The sequence below is a fragment of the Erythrolamprus reginae genome, chromosome 1, assembly GCF_031021105.1.
Source record: "Erythrolamprus reginae isolate rEryReg1 chromosome 1, rEryReg1.hap1, whole genome shotgun sequence".
NCBI lineage: Eukaryota > Metazoa > Chordata > Lepidosauria > Squamata > Dipsadidae > Erythrolamprus > Erythrolamprus reginae.
Window position 1 is genome coordinate 318,266,219 of NC_091950.1, and position 23,040 is coordinate 318,289,258.

General features: G+C 37.5%; 1 protein-coding gene across 1 annotated transcript in view; it reads left to right on the forward strand.

The window, feature by feature from the left end:
- Positions 1–23,040, forward strand: part of UTRN (utrophin) — a 463,318-nt gene that overhangs the window by 106,099 nt on the left and 334,179 nt on the right. The window contains 12 exon segments of the mRNA XM_070733661.1: positions 775–882; positions 2,370–2,549; positions 2,720–2,892; positions 5,308–5,431; positions 7,556–7,643; positions 7,953–8,191; positions 9,246–9,426; positions 11,865–12,010; positions 12,674–12,886; positions 15,370–15,483; positions 17,635–17,781; positions 21,564–21,734. Of these exon segments, the coding sequence (XP_070589762.1) occupies positions 775–882; positions 2,370–2,549; positions 2,720–2,892; positions 5,308–5,431; positions 7,556–7,643; positions 7,953–8,191; positions 9,246–9,426; positions 11,865–12,010; positions 12,674–12,886; positions 15,370–15,483; positions 17,635–17,781; positions 21,564–21,734 (1,884 nt within the window).

A 23,040-nucleotide genomic window follows, 5' to 3' on the forward strand; every position in this document is an offset into this window, starting at 1 on the left:
TAGAAAATAGGGATTAAATATTTGGGCAGAATTGCATTTAGCTTTCTCTGAATTACATATTTTCATAATTTTTGTATGGGTTGGCTTTAATGCTACAGCGGCACGGTGATTAGAATGCGGTATTGCAGGCTAAGTCTGCATTCCCAATACCAGGAGTTTGATCCTGACTGGCTCAAGGTTGACTCAGCCATCCATCTTTCTGGAGGTTGGTAAAATGAAGACCCAAATTGTTGAGAGTAATACGCTGACTCTGTAAACGCTTAGAGCAGAGTTCCCAAACCTTTCTGGGTTGGGAGCTTGAGGGGAGGCACAGGCCCTTTTACGTGCACATTTGAATAGGGCTCCAGGCACATACGAACAGGGCTGTGATTGGGCAGTACTTGCTAGTGTGAGTGGGACATGTGCACACGTTCACCCACTGGTCAATCACTCATGCAGCCTGATGGGCAACAGGTTGGGGACCCATGGCTTAGAGAGGGCTGTAAAGCACTGCAACTGTATATACTGGTAATTCTAAGTGCTATTGCTATTATCTCATGAATATCTAGCAATTGAGTTGTAAGACATTCCCATCCAATCATAGTTGTTGCATGTAGCATAATACTTATTATGTTGAAGATGGAAACAATGCATAATTTTGTGTGATTGTAACTTAAAAGGCAGCTTGATTATTGTTAAGATCCTGGGGTCTTGTTGTTTATGTATGATGCAATGGTGGTAGTGCATAAAATATAGGGGAATTAAATATATTTGTGGATGTACTTTTTTCTTTAGTGTATGTTGAAAGCCTGGTTGGTTGAAAAAGAAGAGGCTTTAAGCAGAATACAGACATGTAATTTCAAGGATCAAACAGAGTTGGGTGCGAATGTTCGAAGGCTGGCAGTAAGTATTATTTTCTTATATTGCAAATCTAATAAATTAATAAATAAACAAATAAGCCTCTCTCAGATATGAGCGAGAGAGAAAGAGAAAGAGAAAGAGAAAGAGAAAGAATGATTTTAAGGCATAAGTTGTTAGATCAGGATCAACAACTTTCCCACACTCTGAAACAATTTTGGTTTTACTCTTTAGTGATATTACCCATAATGTTTTAAATGGCAAAGTCTCTTCTTATGTGGGAAATTCTACTAATATTTCCAAGGTTCAGTGCAGTGGAACCTCTGAATGGTAATAGCGGCCTGGAACTCATTATTTCTGTAACCACTCAAAATAACATTGCAGCCTCATCTCTCCAAACCTCCTATTTCCCAGATATATAGGTAGTCTTGACTCATTGACTGCAGTCATTTGAAGTTACAAATATATTGAAAAAAGAGACTTATAACTGCTCCTCAGGCTATTTCAGGTAGTTGTGATGCTTGGTGCTTTGCAGCATAGTGCATTTACAACGGTTGCAGAATCCTGATGTGACATGATCACAATTTGCAGCCTTCACAGTTGGCTTCTGACAGGTAAACCATTGGGGGAACCGGCAGGTAATAACAACATATGATGTCATGCTTAGCAAATGTGGGTGATTTGGCTAATTATCACAACCAGAACTGACATTGAAATTTGGTCATGGTACCATGATATTTCACTTTTTACAATTGCATTGCTTAGTGATGGAGTTGCCACTCCGTGTTGTAGGTAGTAAGTGAGGACTACCTGTATTGGGCTTCAGTTCCCATATTTTCAGCATATTGGTTTTGAATTTGGGGTACAGCCCATTGGAAAACAGCCTGTCCTAGCAAGTATTCAAGTCTCCAGTTGAATGGGTATGAATGTTCTGGAAACTCATCTTTCTCTGCCCATAATTCCTGCCGCACGAATCCCAGCGACCGGTTAGGTCCCACAGAGTTGGCCTTCTCCGGGTCCCGTCGACTAAACAATGTCGTCTGGCGGGACCCAGGGGAAGAGCCTTCTCTGTGGGGGCCCCGACCCTCTGGAACCAGCTCCCCCCTGAGATTAGGATTGCCCCCACCCTCCCTGCCTTTCGTAAACTCCTTAAGACCCACCTTTGCCGTCAGGCATGGGGGAACTAAAACACCTCCCCCTTGCCCATGTTGTTTTGTTGGTTGATTGACTGTGTGCCTGTTTTTTATATATACTGTTTTTTATGAGATTATTAATTTCAATTGTAACTAGATGGGTGGGCATTGGATTTGGTATTGTGTACTGTACTGTTTTTTATTATTGTTGTGAGCCGCCCCGAGTTTGCGGAGAGGGGCGGCATATAAATCCAATAAACCTAAACCTAAACCTAATAATTCCAATTCTGTTGGAATTTACAAATTTACAAACATCTTACATTCTAAGAAAGTAGCTGTTCCTGTGGGAAGTCTGAGCAAAAGACATTTCTCTAAAATGGCTTGTTTTTTCACTGTCAGAGTCTGAAAGAAGACATGGGGAAGAAGCGCCAGATGTTAGAGCATCTGAATGAGATGGCCCAGGATTTGGCACAGCTCCTGAACAACAAGAAGGCATTAAAAAAAATTGACAGTAATCTTGAAGAACTCACACAGAGATGGGACAACTTAGTTCAGAAACTTGAGGATTACTCTAATCAGGTACCATCCAAATACTACCTTCTCTTTATGTTTTGGTTGGAGGTTTATTTGGATATGAATATTGTGCTCACGTTAATCGCATTTGTGATTTAAACAAAATTGTCATTCATTGAAATTTTTCCCCAGCTTCATTTGACCAAGATTGTCCCCTGTCTCCATTGTTGTTTTAGGTCAGCGAGGCAATTGCAAAAGTTGGAATGCCCCAGATTTCTCAGAATGTTCTCACCGAAACAATCCTTGTCAAGAAACAAAAAACATCCCAGGACATCCAAACATTGGAACCATCTCCACCACCTCTACCGAAGAGGCGGCAAACTGGCCTGGATATTGAAATGAGGAAAAGGTAAGATGACTTCTAAGTCTGGGAACATCACTTCCTCATCACTGAACATAGGACAATATTATTAACAAAAACTATTTTCTTTGCTTGCAATGCCATTACTTTCTCTTATACGCTGATCCATTTGTTTCCTTCACACATTGGGTTTATTTATTTATTTATTCATTCATTCATTCATTTATTCATTTATTTATTAGATTTGTATGCCGCCCCTCTCCGTAGACTCGGGGCGGCTCACAGCAATAATAAACAATATATAACAAATCTAATAATTTAAAAGAAACACTAAAAGCCCCATTATTAAAAGCAAACATACACACAAGCATACCATACATAACTGTATAGGCCCGGGGGAGATGTTTCAATTCCCCCATGCCTGACGGCAAAGGTGGGTTTTAAGGAGTTTACGAAAGGCGAGGAGGGTGGGGGCAGTTCTAATCTCTGGGGGGAGCTGGTTCCAGAGGGTCGGGGCCGCCACAGAGAAGGCTCTTCCCCTGGGTCCCGCCAAACAGCATTGTTTAGTTGACGGGACCCGGAGAAGGCCAACTCTGTGGGACCTAATCGGTCGCTGGGATTCGTGCGACAGAAGGTGGTCCCGGAGATATTTGGTTCCTTCGTGGCACCCTCCCCCCTTTTTAAGTGTGTTATATGAAGCCACTCTATGGATGTGTTAATTTGGCTTGTGATTTAATGCAGTGAGTTAACTGAGTTAATTCAACTAATTGGTGTTAAGAAAATCAAGACTTAGCCCAGAATGTACCTCGGGTTATTTTCCAGATGCATGTGTTGATTACAGATGAAAGCAGTCAGTTGCTTTAGAATTAACAGTAGGAAGGGAACACTGGACAAGCTGCCGTAAACCTTTAATGGATGGTGTTTATATCATTGCTTCTCTGGGAGTGATTCTCCCCAATTTCAAAGTGTAGCTATATTCTTTGGTCATGGGGATGAGGGCGGGTGCAACAACAGAGGTAAGAATCTTCTTACTCCAATTTTCCAGAAAATAAAAGAAACTTGCAATTGAACTTTCTTGGCCTGCCAGTGTCTGGATCAACCTAACTCAAGAGTGTCAAATTGGCGGCCTGTGGGTCCGTTGTGTAAGGTGTAGGCCACGCCAATCACCGGAACATAGAAACTTTAATAAAACCACTTAGCTTTCGTTAGCGTGCTGCTAACTTCGTCAGAGTTTTAAAATGCCGTGGGAGACAAACATCTTTATAAAGCATTACTCAGTCTGCTCATTGCCCGTGTCACGGGGCCACACCCTTCCCTCCCCCCTGCGGTAAGCCTAATTGTGGGTTTAATCATGCTGGCTAAAGGGAGATCTACCTCTTTTGCTCGTGTTTGTTGCCTTTTTCCCTCCCCAAGGGAGGGGGTGGAATTGTGAGGCTTAATCCTGCTGGCTGTAGGGCGACCTGCCGCTTTTACTCGTGTCTGTTGCCTTTTTCCCTCCCCAAGGGAGGGGGTGGAGTTGTGAGGCAATGCTTCGGAGGTGTTTGGTATTCCTTTCTTCCCACCATTGTCGTTGTTACTTTTTATAATGGTACATGTCTGCTCTTGCAATTTTTTTACCCATGTCCTCGTCCTAGGTCTACACTGTTCTAATCCCCCCTTGTCCTCTATGTCAGACTTAAATTGTGCCCCACCACCTCTACCTTTGTATTGCTCCAGTATGTTCCCTTGTTTCTCGTGGGGGGTTATCCCACCCTCATTTGGCTGGTTTCTATGTCTGGCCTGGGGAATTCTGCTGGGGGCTGTGTCCAATCTTAATGACCCATCTCCTTTAAGTCGTTGTTGGTGCCTTAAAGCCTGGTATGCCGATGGCATATCGATGTGTCTATTTAAAGAATTTTCATTCGAGAACCAGGCTTCTTTTAGGAGGCGACCCCCCACGAGAAACAAGGGAACATACTGGAGTAATACGAAGGTAGAGGTGGAGGGGCACAATTATATATATTGCTCAAAAAAATAAAGGGAACACTCATATAACACATCCTAGATCTGAATGAATGAAATATTCTCATTGAATACTTTGTTCTGTACAAAGTTGAATGTGCACAACAGCATGTGAAATTGATTGTCAATCAGTGTTGCTTCCTAAGTGGACAGTTTGATTTCACAGAAGTTTGATTGACTTGGAGTTATATTGTGTTGTTTCAGTGTTCCCTTTATTTTTTTGAGCAGTGTATTTCAGCAAGTTGAAATTTTAGGATGAGGAACAGAGGAGAAGAGAATATAGTGAGAATGTAACTATTTTCTTCAAGACAAAATGTGTCTCCCCCTCCAATCTAGGAAATGTTAGTTAATGGTTTAACTGGAACGTTGGGGAGGGGAAAATATGATTGAAACGTTGTAAGGTCTTTGAGTTTTGAATGGGAGGATAAATTATTCCAAACATTGTTCTGCTTCTTATGCTAGGCTCAATGTTGAAATTGCTGAGTTGTTGAATGGGATTTTAAAATCCAAAGCTGCCATTCAGGACCTAGAGATCAAAGAGTACAAGAAGATGAGAGAGACTTCAGGCATGAAAGAAAAACTGAAGGTAAATAGAAAAATGGGGAGGCATTTTCAGTGAAGGCATTGTCTTGCTAACAGCTGGAAGTAGAGTCTGATAGGAAAGTTTCATCTAAATTGACTTCTATTTATAAATATCTTTTTGGCTAACATAATTATTCTCTACTGGCTACAAATAATGCCCTTTTACTAATGACAGGCAATGCTTAGAGGTTTAATAGGCATTTCTGGCTTCTTTCTGGTTTCCTCCCTTGTATTAAATTTCCCTTTTACTTTGGAAAGAAGGAAGAATATTTTTAGAGAAAATCTTATTCTTAAATATGGAGCCTGAAGAAATTCTCTGAATAAAACAGAAAATACAACAAAGTCATGATTTCAGACATCTTCCAGTCCACCCTGTGGAGAGAAGATATAAAAAATTGGAAATATTGACAATAATTGTTTTAAGTTGATTTTAAATGGATTAATTAAAAATATCACCATAGAAATACCTCCTATGTGAAATATTGTGTTCTGTCGAGCTCTCTGGTAGAATCCTCCCAAAAATGCACAGATTCAATTTCAGACACACACACGTTTGAAAATTCAAAACAATGTTCTTTATAATGGAAATTCACTTAAACCAAGCCCTCTTTTGGTATAGCAAAGAGCACTCGTCTCCAAACAAACTGGTAATTTGTACAAGTCCCTTATCAGTTCTGTGATACTTAGCTTGCAGCTGTGAGGCAATTCACAGACCTTCTTCTTTCACAAAGTGAAACACACTTTGCTCTGGTTTAGTTTCAAAGCGGGAAAAATCAGCACACAAAAGGTCAAAGTCAGTAAAGCAGTCACGAAACACGATCAGATAATCCTCCACAATGGCCAAACCCATAGGCTGCTATGTATAGCAGCCTCATGAATTACCACAGCCCCACCCAACCACAGGTGACCTCATTTTCTTTGATAATAATCTCTCAGTTGTTGTTGCCTATGCATCGCTCTCCGCATACGTGGCTGTATCATTAACTCTTGTTCCGAATCCAAGGAGGAGCTAGATAATTGATCTCCTTCTGAGCTGTCTTGCCACACTCTCCTCCTCCCTGTCACTCATGTCTTCTTGGTCAGAGAAGCCTTTATCATCAGATTCCACCGGGGGCAAAACAGGCCTGCAGCATGTGGATGTCTCCCCCACTTCCACAGTCCTTGGGGCAGGAGCTGGGCCAGAGCTAACCACAACATATTGTCAGATATGATAATGTTGTTTATTATCCATAATGGGAGTGGGGCAGTGATGGGCTACCAAAATTATTACTACCACACTGTGGGCATGGCTTATGCATTTTATTTCAACATATTTCAGTGCAAATTGGGTGCTCTGGGGTGGAGCTCCAAATTTTGCTACCAGAACTGCGTTCCTGACCATTTCTGTAGGAGCCCATCACTGGAGTAGGGGTGAGGGACTAGGCAGCGTTCTCTTTTGTTTTAATTCTAAATGCAAATTGTGAAATACCACATGGATCATTTTCTCAAAATCTTTAAGTTTTATTATAGCAGTTACACATTTTGAATAATTGCAATCTGGAATGTTGCTATTAAAAGAATCAAGTTACTTGCTGCTGTAATAATTATATATATTTGGAGGGTACTTCCAGAGCATTTGACACTTGTTTAGTTTCATGGATTCTTTCCCATGAAACAGAATAGCCTGTTTACAAGGATCCTGACACTTTTTTTAAAAAACAAAGACTCATTTAAGTTTTCTGTCACTCTGATTTGATCTACGTGTCACAGTAGCATCAGAGAGAGACAGAAAAATCAATGACTAATCTGGAGACACAATGTTTAGTTTAAATAAAGATTGTTTAATAAGTGATAATTGGCTAACTGGAGTTTCAGAGTGTGATAAGATGTTCAAAAAGATGTAAATATCTGAAGAGGATATAATGTTTGAAGACTTAATTAATTTTCAGCTTGTGATGTATGATGATTTTATGAAAATATGACCTAAATGGAAAGCATTAAATGCAGTAAATGTGTCATCTGGTTTATTATTTAGTGCTGTAATTCTACTAAAAAGTTACTAGTTATTAATTGCAGAGGTTCAATTTTGCTTAGTGGAATTTTTAAATGTTTAGGTTTTCATTTTAAGTTTTATGACTTTGATTGACAGGCAATAAAAAAAGAAAGAGTGGAAAAAGAGAAAATGTTGAATGAACTGAATCAGACTGGAGAAAACGTTCTAGACCAAATGGGAAAAGGTAATGTTACAATATAATGGAAGGGAGAAGCATATGTCTTTTCTCTTGTTAATATTTTTTCAACTTCCAGCCTGTATTATAATAGGTATTCTAATGCTATGCCTTAAATCAGGGCTGGGAAATTATGGACCCATCCAGATTGCAATGGACCCATCCAGATTGCAATGTCCAGCAACCCCACGTTCATGTCAGAGGTTTTTAGTTTAACTCAAAATCCTGATTTAGCATTTATATTTGGAATATACCGTAGCTGAAATAAAATCTTCCATGCATTGCAATATGCACAACTGATTCCTTTTCTTTGTTCAGAAGGGCTTCCTACTGAAGAAACAGGCAACGCCCTTAAGAGGCTCTTGGCAGAATGGAAAGGGGCTGCTTGCTACTTGGAAGAAGTAGCAAGAAAAATGCAATATCAGGATGAAATCAATATTTACTTTAGTGAATTGGGTAAACTCGATAAGTCTGTGAGCGAAAAAGAAGCATGGCTGCAAGACAACTCTGCAGCAGTTGAGCATCAACCATTAGCAGTGCTGCAGGAGTTGTGCCAGGTAAGCTTGACAACCTTGGTACATAAAACACATTTATTTATGGTTGAGCTATATCATTAGAATACAGTCATTGTCTCATTTATGTGGTTGGACCTGAACATGATCTTGAAAAGGTCTGTTCAGGTGAGCCACCAGGTGAGGCAAGATGGCTCTAAGAGGAAAAGCTTTTTCCAATATGGTATTTCATCTGTGGAATATTCTCCTGAGAGAGGTTCATCTGGAGTTTGTTCGTTCGTTCATTCGTTCATTCATTCATTCATTCATTCATTCATTCATTCATTCATTCATTCATTCATTTATTGGATTTGTATGCTGCCCCTCTCTGAGGACTTGGGGCAACTCACAACATATCAAAAGTATAACAGTATACATCTCAAAAATCCAACTACTATGACTAAAAGAACTTAAAAACTCCAGTATAATTAAAAAAAACATTCATCACCATTCACTCCATTGTATTGAGTTTGTATTATAGTCTTTAGCACTTAGATGGACAATAGTATTGTTCTAGTCATTATATAGTCCCATGTGATGGGGTGAGTTCCCGTTACTTGTCCTAACTTCTGCCAATCTAGCAGCGTAAAAGCACGTAAAAAATGCAAGTAGAAAAATAGAGTGGGAATAAAGATGGTGGGAAGGTAACAGCGTTCCGTGTGTCTTTGGTGTTTCGTCACACAGCCACATGACCACAGATGTCTTTGGACAGTGCTGGCTCTTTGGCTTTGGAACAGAGATGAGCACCGCCCCCTAGAGTCGGAGCCAACTAACACATATATGCAACGGGAACCTTTACCTTTATTTCAAATTTAATCAATGCTGTTTTGTTCTGGTCTTCCTTGTTTTAGTTTTTATACTGTAATGATAATAATAGTGACGATGGTATTTTTATCTAAATATTTAGATATTTAAATAAACAATCTTAATAAACAAATTTAGATAAATACTTAAATGCAATTTTAATCATATTTGTAAACTGCCAAAGAAATGACGTTCTTGGAGTCTTTAAAAATGTTGTGTTAAAAATAACCAGTGTTGGCACTCTTGTCTTTCTTAGAGGGAACTCACAGACCTCTTAAGTCTGACTTCTCAAATGGAACATCTGAAGATCAAGTGCAGGGAGCTGACATCTTATCCTGCTGCTCCAGACTTTATTGAAGATAGCTTTTGCTCTTTGAACAACCGCTTCAGTTCTGCCCAGCAGGAACTAGAGCTTCTCCTGCAGAAGCTGAAGAGAGGTGGGCTTTGATTTCTATGAAATTCTCCCTTCCTCTCCTTTGTATCGCCTTAAAGTTTCCGCTTTTGCTAGGAGCAAAAACCTTGCAACTGGGGCTGCTTTCATCTGAGATTTTGGCAAACGCTATATAAATAACCAAAAGCATAATCTTGAAAGGGAAGAAATAGTTTGGACTTCTTTTTTGTAATATACAGCCTCCACTCCTCAGCATCATCTCAATTGGGGGTTTTCTGGATTGAATGAATTTATTAAGCAAATGACTCTAAAGGTTGGTGAAAAGAGAGAGTACGGAATTTCCTTAGGTGATGTCAAAAACATGTACTTGTCCTTATTTATACAATTCTCTTTTTTCTTTTGATTGTATTGATTCCAAGGTCAGATTGTCCCTTTGGTGTGCTTAGAATGGGAGTAAAGATGACTTTCTAAAGTTATGAGGGTTATTTTTCTGCTCTGTGTTCTATTAAGCACTTTCCTCTTATGTCAGACTGTTAGAGAGTTCAAGCTGTCAAGACATCCCGTATGTCTAAAACACAAGAACAGCTTTCACTTTTGTTGACCTTGAATAGAAAGTCTTAAGGAGCATTGTTTGTTATGATGGTTTAATGTATACCCTGCCAGACTAAATGTCTGCCTTGGGCAACTAAACAAAAATCACACATATAAAATGTATTACTTAAATTCAGCAATAAACGCAGAAAATGTCAGTGTCAATAAAACATTCTAGTAAAACCCAAATGTCAACATGCTTGAAGTTATTACTGCTCAATGCTGCCTTAGGTCAAGACAGCTTTTTTTTCAGGCAGCTTAAGTATGTTTCAATTCCCTGTAGATTTTTTTATACTCTGGTTCAGATGGCTTTTTTTCCTGTGAAAAGAGGGTTCCACTCACAGGATTTTTTTCTGCTTTGGAAGAGAATATGGATTCTACCCGTCTTGTTTTGATTTTTATTTGTGGATTTTGCTGCCTTTTTGTCCTTATTGTATAGGTTTGCTAATATTAACCTTAATCATTATGCCAAGTAGCTCTCTAGTTAACACACCCCTAATTAAGCTGTTATGTCATCTGAATGCATAAGTTATGTTTAAGGTATGTAGAACACCAGAAGTGAATCAACTCACCTTCAAAATAATTTTATATTTATATTTTATATTTAGGAAAATAGAAAATAGAAAATAGAATCCTGGATTGAGGTAACATTTAGAAAGAAAAGGAAAAGAAGAAAATAAAAAGAACAATGTATTTATAAAAATCAATAGTCAATTAATAACTCAGTTGCATTTGAGTTATTAATTGACTATTGATTTTTATAAATAGCAGAAGATGAACATTCTTATTAGAATTTAATAATTCAAATACTTCAAATTTCCACACATTCAAGCGAGAAACATCTTATCATAACCCTCCTTTACAAAGTGTAAAATATAAAGAAAAACAATTGAAGCATCTTCCCCTTTACCCCAACATTTTGAAGGAAACATGAAGAGGCAGAAAAAATATGAAAAAGTTTAAACCTGAATTCATTACCTCAGATACAGCCACTAATTTGCTCAGTTGCGCTTGACAAAACAAACATATGAAGCAGGCATAGCTGTGAGACTTGATTAACATTTATGTAAATGACCAATGCTGCAGATGTTTCTTTCAATGCTCGTTGCCAAAGACCACCAGAAAAGAGGGAATAACAAGTTCTGTAAGCCATTCTGGACCATAATCAAATCCTATCAATACAGTATTAGCATGCATTCAGAACTGAATTAAACAGAGCAGCAGCGCATCAAAAAACAGTATTTATAGTGAAAAGGCATAAAAGAGACACTCTGGGAAGGCTGCCTGCAACCATTATTTGACATCAGGCATCCAAGTAATTGGTCTTTAAAATTTAGATCTACTATACACTTTTCTGTTAGGAATTCACAGTGCAGTCGAGAATTTTTTAAAATCAGCGATTCAATTTGTTCTGATTTATGTCCACAGACAAAAAATCCTTGGCTTCTAACCCAGCTTTTCTGTTGATAGATTCCAACCCTAATGTGATTCCAGCTGTCATATAACTACTCTGTATTTTGAATTATAAAGAAAAATCAATATTACATTGTGCATTAGCTTTCTTCAACCTGATTACTTCCAGATCAGAGCTCCTCTTGACTTTTGTTGGGGGAGGAGAATTTTGGCCTTGGATGATAAGTGTAAACAAACAGGAACTGAAGTCATGTTTTTGCACTGGCTTTGCAAGAGTCTTAAGAAGCAGTTTGTATACATTCGCCACAAGAAACTTTTAAAAAACAATTTTCACCTAGTAATTATCTATCTATAATTGAAAAAGTCTGTATGTACTGTGGACCAGCATTTCTGTTAGGTTATATTGCATTTATATTTGATATTTTTGGTTCAAATTGTATAAGCAAGTTGTTAACTTGACTTTACTTACTTTAAATGCAGAACTTGAAAGTCATCCTCCCAAGACTTATTTGGATTCTTTGAAAAAAATTAAGGATGAATTGAATGAATTGGAAAGCAAAGTGCACTCCATCATGAATTCAGTAAATGACTTGACTCAGGTTGAAAAAGCCTTGCAGCAGACAAAGGTATGTTTCTTCTTGGCACTTGATTAAATTTAAGTTCAGATGAAGCAGAACATGAGAGGATTAGTTTCATGTCTTTATCATATCACGTTTTTAGCTCTGGTGACTAATGTTGGGATGTGGGTGGAAAGTTTGATTGTCTTCGGCATTTTCAAAAAAGTATGTGTGAAAACTGCTGCTCAGTGACAGAACACTAAGAGAGACTTGGATTGCAGAAATGCAGACAAAAAGAAGGGTGCATCTAAAATATTTATGGAGAGAAGCACCATCACATAAATTAGCATTTGTGTATCTGCCATATTTTTTTTTAATTAAATGGGTTGTGATCTGCTTAATCCCAAAGGAATTAATAAGGAATACCTCCTTATTCCTTTGTACTTGCAAATTGACAGCTCTGCAAGTAAATGATTATTCTGGCTACTTAAAACTGTTTAGCTAATACTTCCTAAATGTTTGTTTGTATGGGAAAGGAAGCATCTAGTCATTTGGCAAATTCCAAATGACTGATAAAAGTGAAGATTTGAGCAACACAATTCTAACCTGTTTCTGATGTGATCAAAGCAAGATATGAAATTGGTTCCCCTATAGCAGTGAGGGCGAATGTAAAATGTGAAGGAGTATCATTTTATATAAATATAATGAATATTTTATATTTATTCCCTGCAGATGGTTTGTGAAACCCTAGAAAGTCAAAAAGGCATGGTCGATAAACTTGTTGCAGACACACAAGTATTGGAGAAACACATTTCTGCTGAAAAATCAAAGCTCTACAAGCAAGAATTGAAAAGTTTGCAAGGATACAGGGATAAATTAAAACTAAAGATTTCTAAAGATGTTCACTTATTGGAAGAAACCGTTTCCAGATTGAGGACATTTGAGGTAACTAGAAATACCTTTTGTTTAAATACTTTCTTGTAAGTATAATATTCCTCATTCTCAAACAAGCTATAATGTTCTGCAACAAGCTATAATGTTAGTACCTGTTTATATGATTCCAAATGGTATATAATTAAATGAGTCAATCATTCTGCAGCCTAAAGTGATTGCAGTGGGATGGGAAAAATAGTAATAATAAACTGTCTCGTTCAGTGGAGAGTCAATCTAAAAACTGAATAAGCAGAAATAAATTATTTTACTAGCTGCTTCTTGAGAAATTTAAAATTTTGTACCTAGTTGGTAGCAATGGATGTTGTTTAGTTGTTTAAATTTAAACTTGATATAAAAGTCTCTTTAAACTTGATATAAAAGTGTGTATATACTTATCTTTCTTGATGTGTTTAGACATTTCTTTATGCTAAGGTTAATGAAAGATGGCCTGAATGGTTTCCAACTACTGTTTAGTTGAGAAAATGAGGCTTGATTTATTACCTGACATTTAAAACATTTATTTCCTGCATGATTGTTTTCTACTCTCTGCTGAAGAATGACAATGAATATTAACTATTTCTGTAAAGCAGGGGTCATGCACACAGTGTAATGAGAGAATGGATAATAGATTAAAATAATGGTCCAAAACCTTTCTGGGCTAGTTGGCACATTTGCAATTATGAAAGCATGTCATTGGTGCAATCACAGAATAGTTCCAGAGGTCTAGGGCTTCTGGATTCACACAGTACTGCTACATTAGGCACTCTTGATAATGGTGTAACATTAATCATTTGACCTCTGGATACATTTCCTAAGAAAGAACTAATATGGGTGCACTATTTTTTATTTTTGATGGATATCTGTGAAGGAGCTCTGAGTCAGAGGGCATTCAGAGGTGTTATTTAAAGTGAAGTTCAATAGACTATTTGAGAGATCATAAAATCTCATATAATCATATAAACCCAAGAATTTGTCTCTCATCAGCTTGAGGGGATGACGATATTAGTAGATATGGAAATTATGAAACATCAAAGGAAATAGTGACCAGAGAGAATAAGAATAAACATCTTTGTGTTTGAGAATAAGAAATATTTTGTTTTGGTGAGGACAATACATAGAAAGAGTAAATGGAAACCAACAAGAGAAACAGATGAAAGTCAAGACATTAGCTATAAGTGGGGTAAACTACAGACCTGGAAGCAAATGGTTGAATAACATTCTGACAATATTTAGAGTCCAAAGGAGGAAAATAAGATAAAATAAAATATTGGTCCATAAGGAGTATTTAACCATAAAATAATTCTTTTAACATCATGAAAATGTTAGCCGGTATATAAAGACCTCCATTCTAAAAACAGAGCAAATGTTTTTGGGACTACAGTATGTTCCATCACTTTTGGATACACTTCATAAATGAATCAGCGGAAAAATAAATAAAAATTGGAAGTAGAATTGAGAATATACGAATTGCACAAACCAGCCAGAACATGACAATATGATTACATAATCAATGAAAACAAATGAAAAATACTCTTAAATTCCACCAGTAGCATTTCTAAAATATGTTACAATAGCCTACAACAGTGATGGCCAACCTTTTTTTCCTCGGGTGCCGAAAGAACATGTGTGCATGTTATCGAGTGCCCACACCCATACTTCAATGCCTGGGGAGGGTGAAAACAGATTCCCCCACTCCCCTGCAGGCCTTCTGGAGGCTGAAAATGGCCTGGGGTCCAGTAGGCTCGTGTTTTGCCCTCCCCAGGCCCCAAAGCCTTCCAGTTTATTCTATGAATGTGGGATGTAAGAAATGTACATTTCCATCATGGAGCCTGCTGGAGCCTGAGAGTGGATGGCAGTGACCATAAGGTTTCAAAGTCTTGGCTTTTCCCTGAAGCATTGGAGCCAGATGGTTAGACAAAACTACTTGGTTTGGCTGTGCCTTGCTTGCCTACTGTTTGATTTGCAATGGGAAGGAAATTTTTTTAACCTTAGGCATATTGCATTTTATTTTTTTTATTACAGTTGCCTTTAATCATTTTGGGTTTCTGTTTGCTCTTGGCTTTTAACCTATTGTTAGCTGCCCAGAGTTGCATTTGCAAGATTAACAGCTATGTAAATCATTTAAACAAATAACTCTACATAAATGTAATAAAATTATATTTTGGGTCACATGCTTTTCTAATTCAGTGAAAAATGACTCTATTGCTCCAGTTCCAATGAGTTGAAAGGGTTGTAAGTCTACTATCTAAGCAACTTGGAAATTGTTTTCTTCCTTGTTTACTGTAGTTACTACTCTGTGTTGCCTGTCATCTAAAAAGTTAATCTCTGTAGTTGGGTTTTGGATTAACAAATATTTACATGAACCTAATAAAATTTTATGAGAAGATATTTGCATTTTTAAAATTTACCTGGCAACTAATTACTGACAATTGAGCATTTGGCATTTGAGTAATACACCACATTACGGAATATTAACTTTCCTATATTATATTCAGGCTGATTCAAAAGTAGTTCAGAGGTGGTTGGATTCTGTGAAAGATTTCCTAATGAAAGACCAAATCAAGCAAACAGAACCCGAATGTCTTCAGAGACAGCTTGATCAATGCATGGTAAGATTCAGCAATTTATTATACCATTGCATATGCACATTTTGTTTATTTCTTGGCTGTGCCTAAAAATAGTGACACTTATGTTATCAAGGAGCTGTTACTGCTACATTTTCAATTTGTGAATGTAGAGTAATAATGCAAATGCAAGATAGAAAAAGGAATACGCTTTTTATATATGCCATAGATGGAATCCATTAAGTTATCTGCAGGATAATTCTGATTGGCTGTTCAAAGGATCTTGTGTGCTATGTGTTACTGAAAGAGTAGTAGATACTTAGAACAAACTTCCAGCAGATGTGGTTGGTAAATCCACAGTAATTGAATTTAAACATGCCTGGGATAAACATATATCCATCCTAAGATAAAATACAGGAAATAGTATAAGGGCAGACTAGATGGACTATGAGGTCTTTTTCTGCCGTCAATCTTCTATGTTTCTATGTTTCTAATTCATAAGCATCTTAATTGTTATGAGTACATGTTTAGAAAAGGAATACAGACTATTTTTTTTAGCATTTTGTATTTTTATGTTCACTCTCTTTGGCACATCTAGTTACCATCACTTTTATTTTGTTCTTAGAGGGAAATTTCCCTAAGGAAATCCTCTCCTTTAATTAAAAGAAATTTATTAGCGCTATTAGCTTTTTTTGGTCCTAGTCTGCACTTGTAAGGCAACAGTAATGATGTAGGTCTGATGAGTAGCTAGACAGATCTGGGCTTGCTTAATTTCAGTTGTACTGGCCTTTGAATCCTTGGGGGCTTGGATCATCTATTTTTTTTATGTGCCAAAGTAGATAAGGTTGGAGAATGTGCTGAAAAAATGTCCCCCTTTGGGTTAATTATGCAATTTTACTTATGTTTTAGAAGCAAGACTTTTTAGCAGAACACCACTAATGGCAGGTTCTCTACATTATAAATATAAATACTGTATGTGATGGTATATTTTCTTTGGGAAGTAAATAAGGTTCCATGGTTTTAGTTTATGAGTCTCCAATATAGGAGCTTGCAGAAAGAGAAACATGAATAGTGAATAGAGGCATCCATTCTCACCCATACTTTCTTTTAACTGCTGAAGTCCTCCATCATTTCCAAAGCAGAATTGAATCAGTTTAATTCTTGTCTTATTATTTATTATTATTATTATTATTATTATTATTATTATTATTATTATTTATTAGATTTGTATGCCGCCCTTCTCCGAAGACTTGGAGCAGCTTCATCTTGTATTTAATAAAATTGTTTCTTTTTAAATTTGTCAGGCAGTCATATATATGGAACCCAAAGTTTAAAATCTGTAGCATAGTTTCATATCTAATGCTTACTCTATCAAAGATAAAGAGTTTTGTGATGAGCTGAAACTTGTATCATGGGGTTTTTGGAACCAGTTTTTAAGGCAGGTCACAATCATAGCATAGAGGTCGGTATCAGTGCTAGTGTGAATTAGATGCATTAATTTTGGCACTATGTCAGTCACCAAGAATATAATGAATCTTACAGTATTGAATTTCTCTGGTCACAGAGAGATACATAAATCCATCGCTTATTTGATGTACTTTCTTCTGTTTAATAGACACCTTACTATTATTATTCAGTTTTGGTTTAAAGTGATAGAGATTATTCACATTTAAAAGAATAAAAAGAGAACTTTCCTTTATTTGGGAAAATGCCATTGGATATCTGAAATACTGCTCTCTGGATTGCATAGTTATGCAGTTTACTTGTTTATGTGTACTACATGAAGACTGATATTTTAAAATGATTATCTTTAAGCATGTTATATGATCCAGAATTTTTTAAAAAACAACCAATCATGGATTAAATAATCATTTATCCTTAAACCTTCCAAGGATAAAAATCCTATTATTAATACAAATTTTTTTGCCACCAAATTTTGGTGGTTTAATATTAGAGTGTAAAGTATGCTTAAGGTGTTGTTCAGCTCTGGTTAATATGATTTTAAAAATATGTATCCTGATTCTCTCCCTCTCCCTCTGTGTGTGTCTCCATGGATTAAATTATTTTGTTAACTAGTTTTTTCAAATACAGTATAATAAATCTCTGAAATCCATGGAAGTGTCTCAGAAATAAGCAATGTATCAAGTTGCATCTTTCAAAATAGATATTAAAAGATGTTTTCTCATTTATGAACAGCTGTTTATTATTGAAATGGAAAAAATTGAGTTGTCACTAAAAGAGATGAAGGAAATTGATTCTTCTTTAAGAGGTCAGCCTGTTAATGCTTGGGTGAAACCCAAACTGACAGACATCCAACACCAGTGGGACAAACTAAGCAAGCAGGTTGGTTCTTGGTACTATTCCTCTTGTATTTTCATATCTCTAATTGTACTCAAGCAGTAACATTATTTAAATGCATTGCAACCAGTCATGTAATAACCAAGTATCATAGTTTATTTTTAACATACAAAATCCCATCTTGCATTACAAGTGCCGAAATAGAACTGCAAACTAAATAATTGCATTTGCATTACTCTGTGAAAAATCATCTATTTTATATTAAAAACAGTTTAATTTTAAAACTATAGAACTAATGTACTGTGCTATAAATTAATACAGTAAACATGCAATGAATTATAACTCCCAATATTCTGTTGGGTGGCAGTTATACACTAATCCAGCTAGTAGGCTATAGGTTTGTTGAGGGGTGGATTCTTCCCAGTTCAGATAGTTTCGCCCAAACTGGTAGCAACCCGCTAGTGATGTCACAATGATGTCACTGAGCCAGATCAGTTGGTGCTGCTCCATGGGCACCAACATCTGTTGTTTTTTTTTAATTTTTAAAAATATATGTTTTGGGGATTTTCCCACAGCTTTTCTGCACATGTGCAGAAACCAAGTTTCAAACACTGCCAGGTTGCTTTTGGCTTTTTTCTTGCTGTTTTTCCTTCTGCGCATACATAGAGGCCATGTTTTCGACAGGGTGGAAACACTTGCCCAACTGCTCCCTCCCTAAGCAACCTCAGAAGTTTTCATCTGGAAAGGCATTTTTAAAAAAGAAAACCCCGAAAAACCCATAAGATCTGGAACTGACGGTCTCTAGTAAGATGCACATCGTGTGGCCTGCCCCACCCCAACCCCTGCCTCACCTGCCACCTGATTACAAGAGTCTCATCAGTTATGTGCAGGGAAAAACAGTAAAGGAAAAACTTCTCGTGAGTGTGAGGCAATTAACTTCTTACACGTGCAAGAAGTTTTTCTTTACAAGGACTGGGAGTTCCTCTGAGGCCCACAGCAAAGGATGGGGTTATCACATCAACAGCTCGGTCTCCTGCCGTGTTCCAGCAGAGCTCCGGCATTGCAGATTCTTCACTCTTGGGGTGCGCGCACTCCAGGCTTCCTCTGGAAATATCCCCCCCACAAACTTCCTACAATTGCCGTGGTGCTCCTTTGCTTCTTCCCATGTCCAGGCGGGAGGAAAACACCTCTGGGCACCCTGATTCAATCCCCCTCGAAGCTCTGCTTGAACACGGCAGGAGACTGAGCTGTTGATATGACCACCACCTCCCAGCCTCATTCCTGCCAGTCAATAAGCCGGGTTCAGTCTGAACTGGCCACCGCCTGGCACGATGCTAGCCCCTCCTTGCCCGTCATTTAATGTGCTTGTTCCTGAGGTCCGACACCCACTTACAGTTGGCTCGGCTCTTGGTGGGTGAAGAATCTATGGGCGAAGTGAGCCCTCTAGGGAGGGCAGTGGGGATCAACTGGGCCGGGGTGGCGCAGCAGGTAGAGTGCTGTACTGCAGGCCACTGAAGCTGACTGTAGATCTGAAGGTCAGTGGTTCAAATCTCATCACCGGCTCAAGGTTGACTCAGCCTTCCATCCTTCCGAGGTGGGTAAAATGAGGACCCAGATTGTGGGGGCAATAACCTAGCTCTGTTAAAAAGTGCTATTGCTAACATGTTGTAAGCCGCCCTGAGTCTAAGGAGAAGGGCGGCATAAAAATCGAATAAATAAAAATAAATAAATTTAAAAAAACTGCCCCGGAAGGCCTGGTCGCCCTCCCCCAGTCTCCAGACATTGTGTGGCTATAGGATTATGCACCTCAAAATGCGCCTGTGTCACCGGGTCGACTTCAGACTCCACAAGGCAGCAGAAGCAAAACACCATCTCAGCTCCCTTTGGAGTGGGATGCAAACAAAGGGCAAAGCGACTCCCAAACAGAATGTGGCACACCCAGAGCTGCTTTGAAACAGCTGATGCCTCTTCCATCCTCGGCTGTTGGAATAAACGGTGGCATTGGTTGCTGCCATCTCTGCTTTGTTCTCTGGTCCCTCTCCTTCCCTTACTTGTTGCTATTGCCAGGGGGCTGCTAGGGCAAGTGCAGGGTGTGTATTTGTGTGTAGGAGTGGCATAGACATTCAGTGCTTAGGTTAGAAGCAGCCATGGCAGCAGGGAAAGCGAGGCTTCTTTGCCAGCCTCCCAGGTGGGACGGGCATGGTGGGAGGAGAAACTCTTCTCACCTATGATGGGCCTTCCCCACTTTTGCATTTAAGAATGCATCTGCTCCTGCTGGCACTGAGAAGCAGCCATGGTGGTGGGGTCTTCTTTGCCAGCTGGCAAAACATAAATTTTCACGGGTTCTGTGGGGGTGGCTCGGTGAGGGGCATATGACCGAATGCATGGGCAATGAGTGACGTCAAGGCCACAAAATAAGCTACGCCCACAGATCTGGTAGTAAAAAAAAATTTGGAACCCACCCCTGAGTTTGTTGTAGGGTCTGGGATGTTTTCAGTTCAAATTTTATCTTTCACATCACCTTGCTAGATAGATGCTGCCTTAGGTGCAATTCTATTCTCATCAGAAAATATATCAAAGGAGCCATTTTATTTTACCTGGTAGGGCAATTATTGTTGCCATTTATACTGGTAGGCAATTTGCATTAAATTTAGATTTTTAAATTTAGCTTTTTATTTAATATTGGATTTGTACTCTGTATATTGTATTATTGTTGCTGTGAGCCGCCCCGAGTCTTCGGAGAGGGGCGGCATTCAAATCAAATCAAATCAAATCAAATCAAATCAAATCAAATCAAATCAAATCAAATCAAATCAAATCAAATCAAATCAAACCAAACCAAACCAAGCCAAGCCAAGCCAAACCAAACCAAACCAAACCAAACCAAACCAAACCAAACCAAATCAAATCAAATCAAAATTTCCATGTCATCTTAATGATAATATTTTAGCTATATTATAACTCCTTTTCCTTACATCCCTCATGCTCTTTAGAAAACATTTTAAAAAAAAGGCATAATCATTATTCTTTCTGGTTAGTCAGTCTACATTCTGGACCGGATTTGTGAACATATTCAGTAAGAAGAAGATGTTCAAATCACGGTTCCATTAAGTGGAACTGAGAGTGTTAGTAATGGGTTATTCTTGTGTGAAATGGTATAAATCTAAATACTTGCAACAAGTATTTGATTTGGTTTTCTCACCATGTACATTTTATACATCTGAACTAGACAGTGTTGTTTCTCTGTGTCATATAATATGTGGATATATGTGTATGTGGATATATGTCTGTCTGTCTGTCTGTCTGTCTGTCTGTCTCCCTCCCTCCCTCCCTCCCTCCCTCTCTCTCTCTTTTTATTTAGTCATGTTTATGTATTGTATATTGAAGATGGTGACCTTTTGAGTGCTGTATGGAATGAAATTTCATTTTGCTGCCGATTAGTGTTACATTTAAAGTAATAATGAAGTTATTCTAAGTCTGTCTAAGAATCTGCTGCTAGTTCATTGCTGCTAACATACATTTTAAACCCTTATGATGGCCACGATCACCATCAGTGCCGTAGCCATCATCATAGGTTTCTTCATTTTTAATGTGAACAACAAAGCATTAAAAATTAATCAAAACTGCATTAGTTACATTTGCCCATTCTTGTAGCTATAAAATATTACATCCTAGATTTCCTGTTGAAAAAAATGGAGAATGTTATTATCTCAAAATAACTTCCACCATTTTGTTGATCGCGTGTTTTTCTTTCATCCGTTGTACAGTACTCTTAAAATAATACCAATAATGCTGTCCACATCATGTTGTTTTGTTTGAATTGCTAGATCGTTAGCCATAAAAATCAATTATCAGAAAATCAAGAAAAAGCTGTCAATCTGAAAAAAGATTTGGCAGAAATGCAAGAATGGATGGCTCAGGCTGAAGAGGAATATTTGGAGAAAGATTTTGAATATAAGAATCCAGATGAGCTAGAGAATGCAGTGGAAGAAATGAAGGTCAGAGAGAATGCTTGAAAAGCTTAAATTGTATTTTAAAAGTGATGTAGTCACTATACGTGGATGTGTATTAATTGTTGTTACTAATATTATTACATCAGGATATCATTTTTTGGAAAGTTTCTCAGAACAGAGTTTGTTTTTTTAACAGCTTGAAGCTCACTATCTTTCCTACTTAACTGTTGAAAATGAATTAATCAGACTATTTACATATTTATAAGACCATGTTTTGTCCACTGTCACTACTAGAGCTTGCACTGTGTGAAAATGTATAAAAACTGTTGCCTATCTTAAAATTCTATGATTTAACATGCTGCTAATAAGTTGAATAAGTTTGGCCAAGTACATACGGAATATTTTTTTTCTCCTTTGAGCCCAGATTGCTGCATAGTTCTGTCATGTACTTTGCAATTTGAGCAGATGGCTTCAGGCTACTGCTGTTTGATCAGCAAATACTGGTTGCAGTACAAATTCCCAATCTTGCTACATAGTGAGATTAGAAGAGGCTGGAGTTTGGAGTGACATTTGCTTTAATTTTACAGTGTGAACGTGAATGTAGAATTAGTGGATTTAATAAGAGAATGTAAAACTTTGAAACTGTGATAAGAATGCAGACCCCATTTTGATTATTCTTGAAATTTAAATGTTGTCTCTTAGCTTAATTTTATATGTCCTTGTATTGCAATTTAATTTGTATGATATGATATTAATTGTAATTTAATAGTGGGTGGTATGAGTGGGAATAGCAAATTACAACTTAAAAAAAACCTATTCTGAATGTAAAGAGGTTTTTTTAAATTTCTTGTTCATTTTATGCAGTACAATTTAGTAAAATTTTGGTATATTGTAAAGAACTGACATTTTCAATAGACTGGCTATCAAACACTAAATGAGACGGTAGGATTTTAAAAAAAACATTAGAAAGTGTGGCAGCTTTTTGAATTGAGTGACAGGATTGCCACTGGCATTTTCTTTTAAATTATAAAAGGTTTTGTAATTGAGTGCTCTGTAGCCTTTGCTAGTCTTGTGCTCCTCAGTTATGTTGACTTTGCAACTGTCAGAATTGCTAGTCAGCATGACCTTGGTGTTGGAAAAAATATTTATTTTTAAACAGTCACATTCTATAGAATGATAAATTTGGTGTAGTACTCTTGATTGCAGTAAGATTATTAATAATTACACCACAGAAATGTATGCAGTCTGAAAGGTTTTTTTAATGTACTAGTTATTATTGGCCATATACATCAGGAATTTTGAGACAATAATCTTTATGCAGTATTTATCTTGGGATAAGTTGACTTTGTGC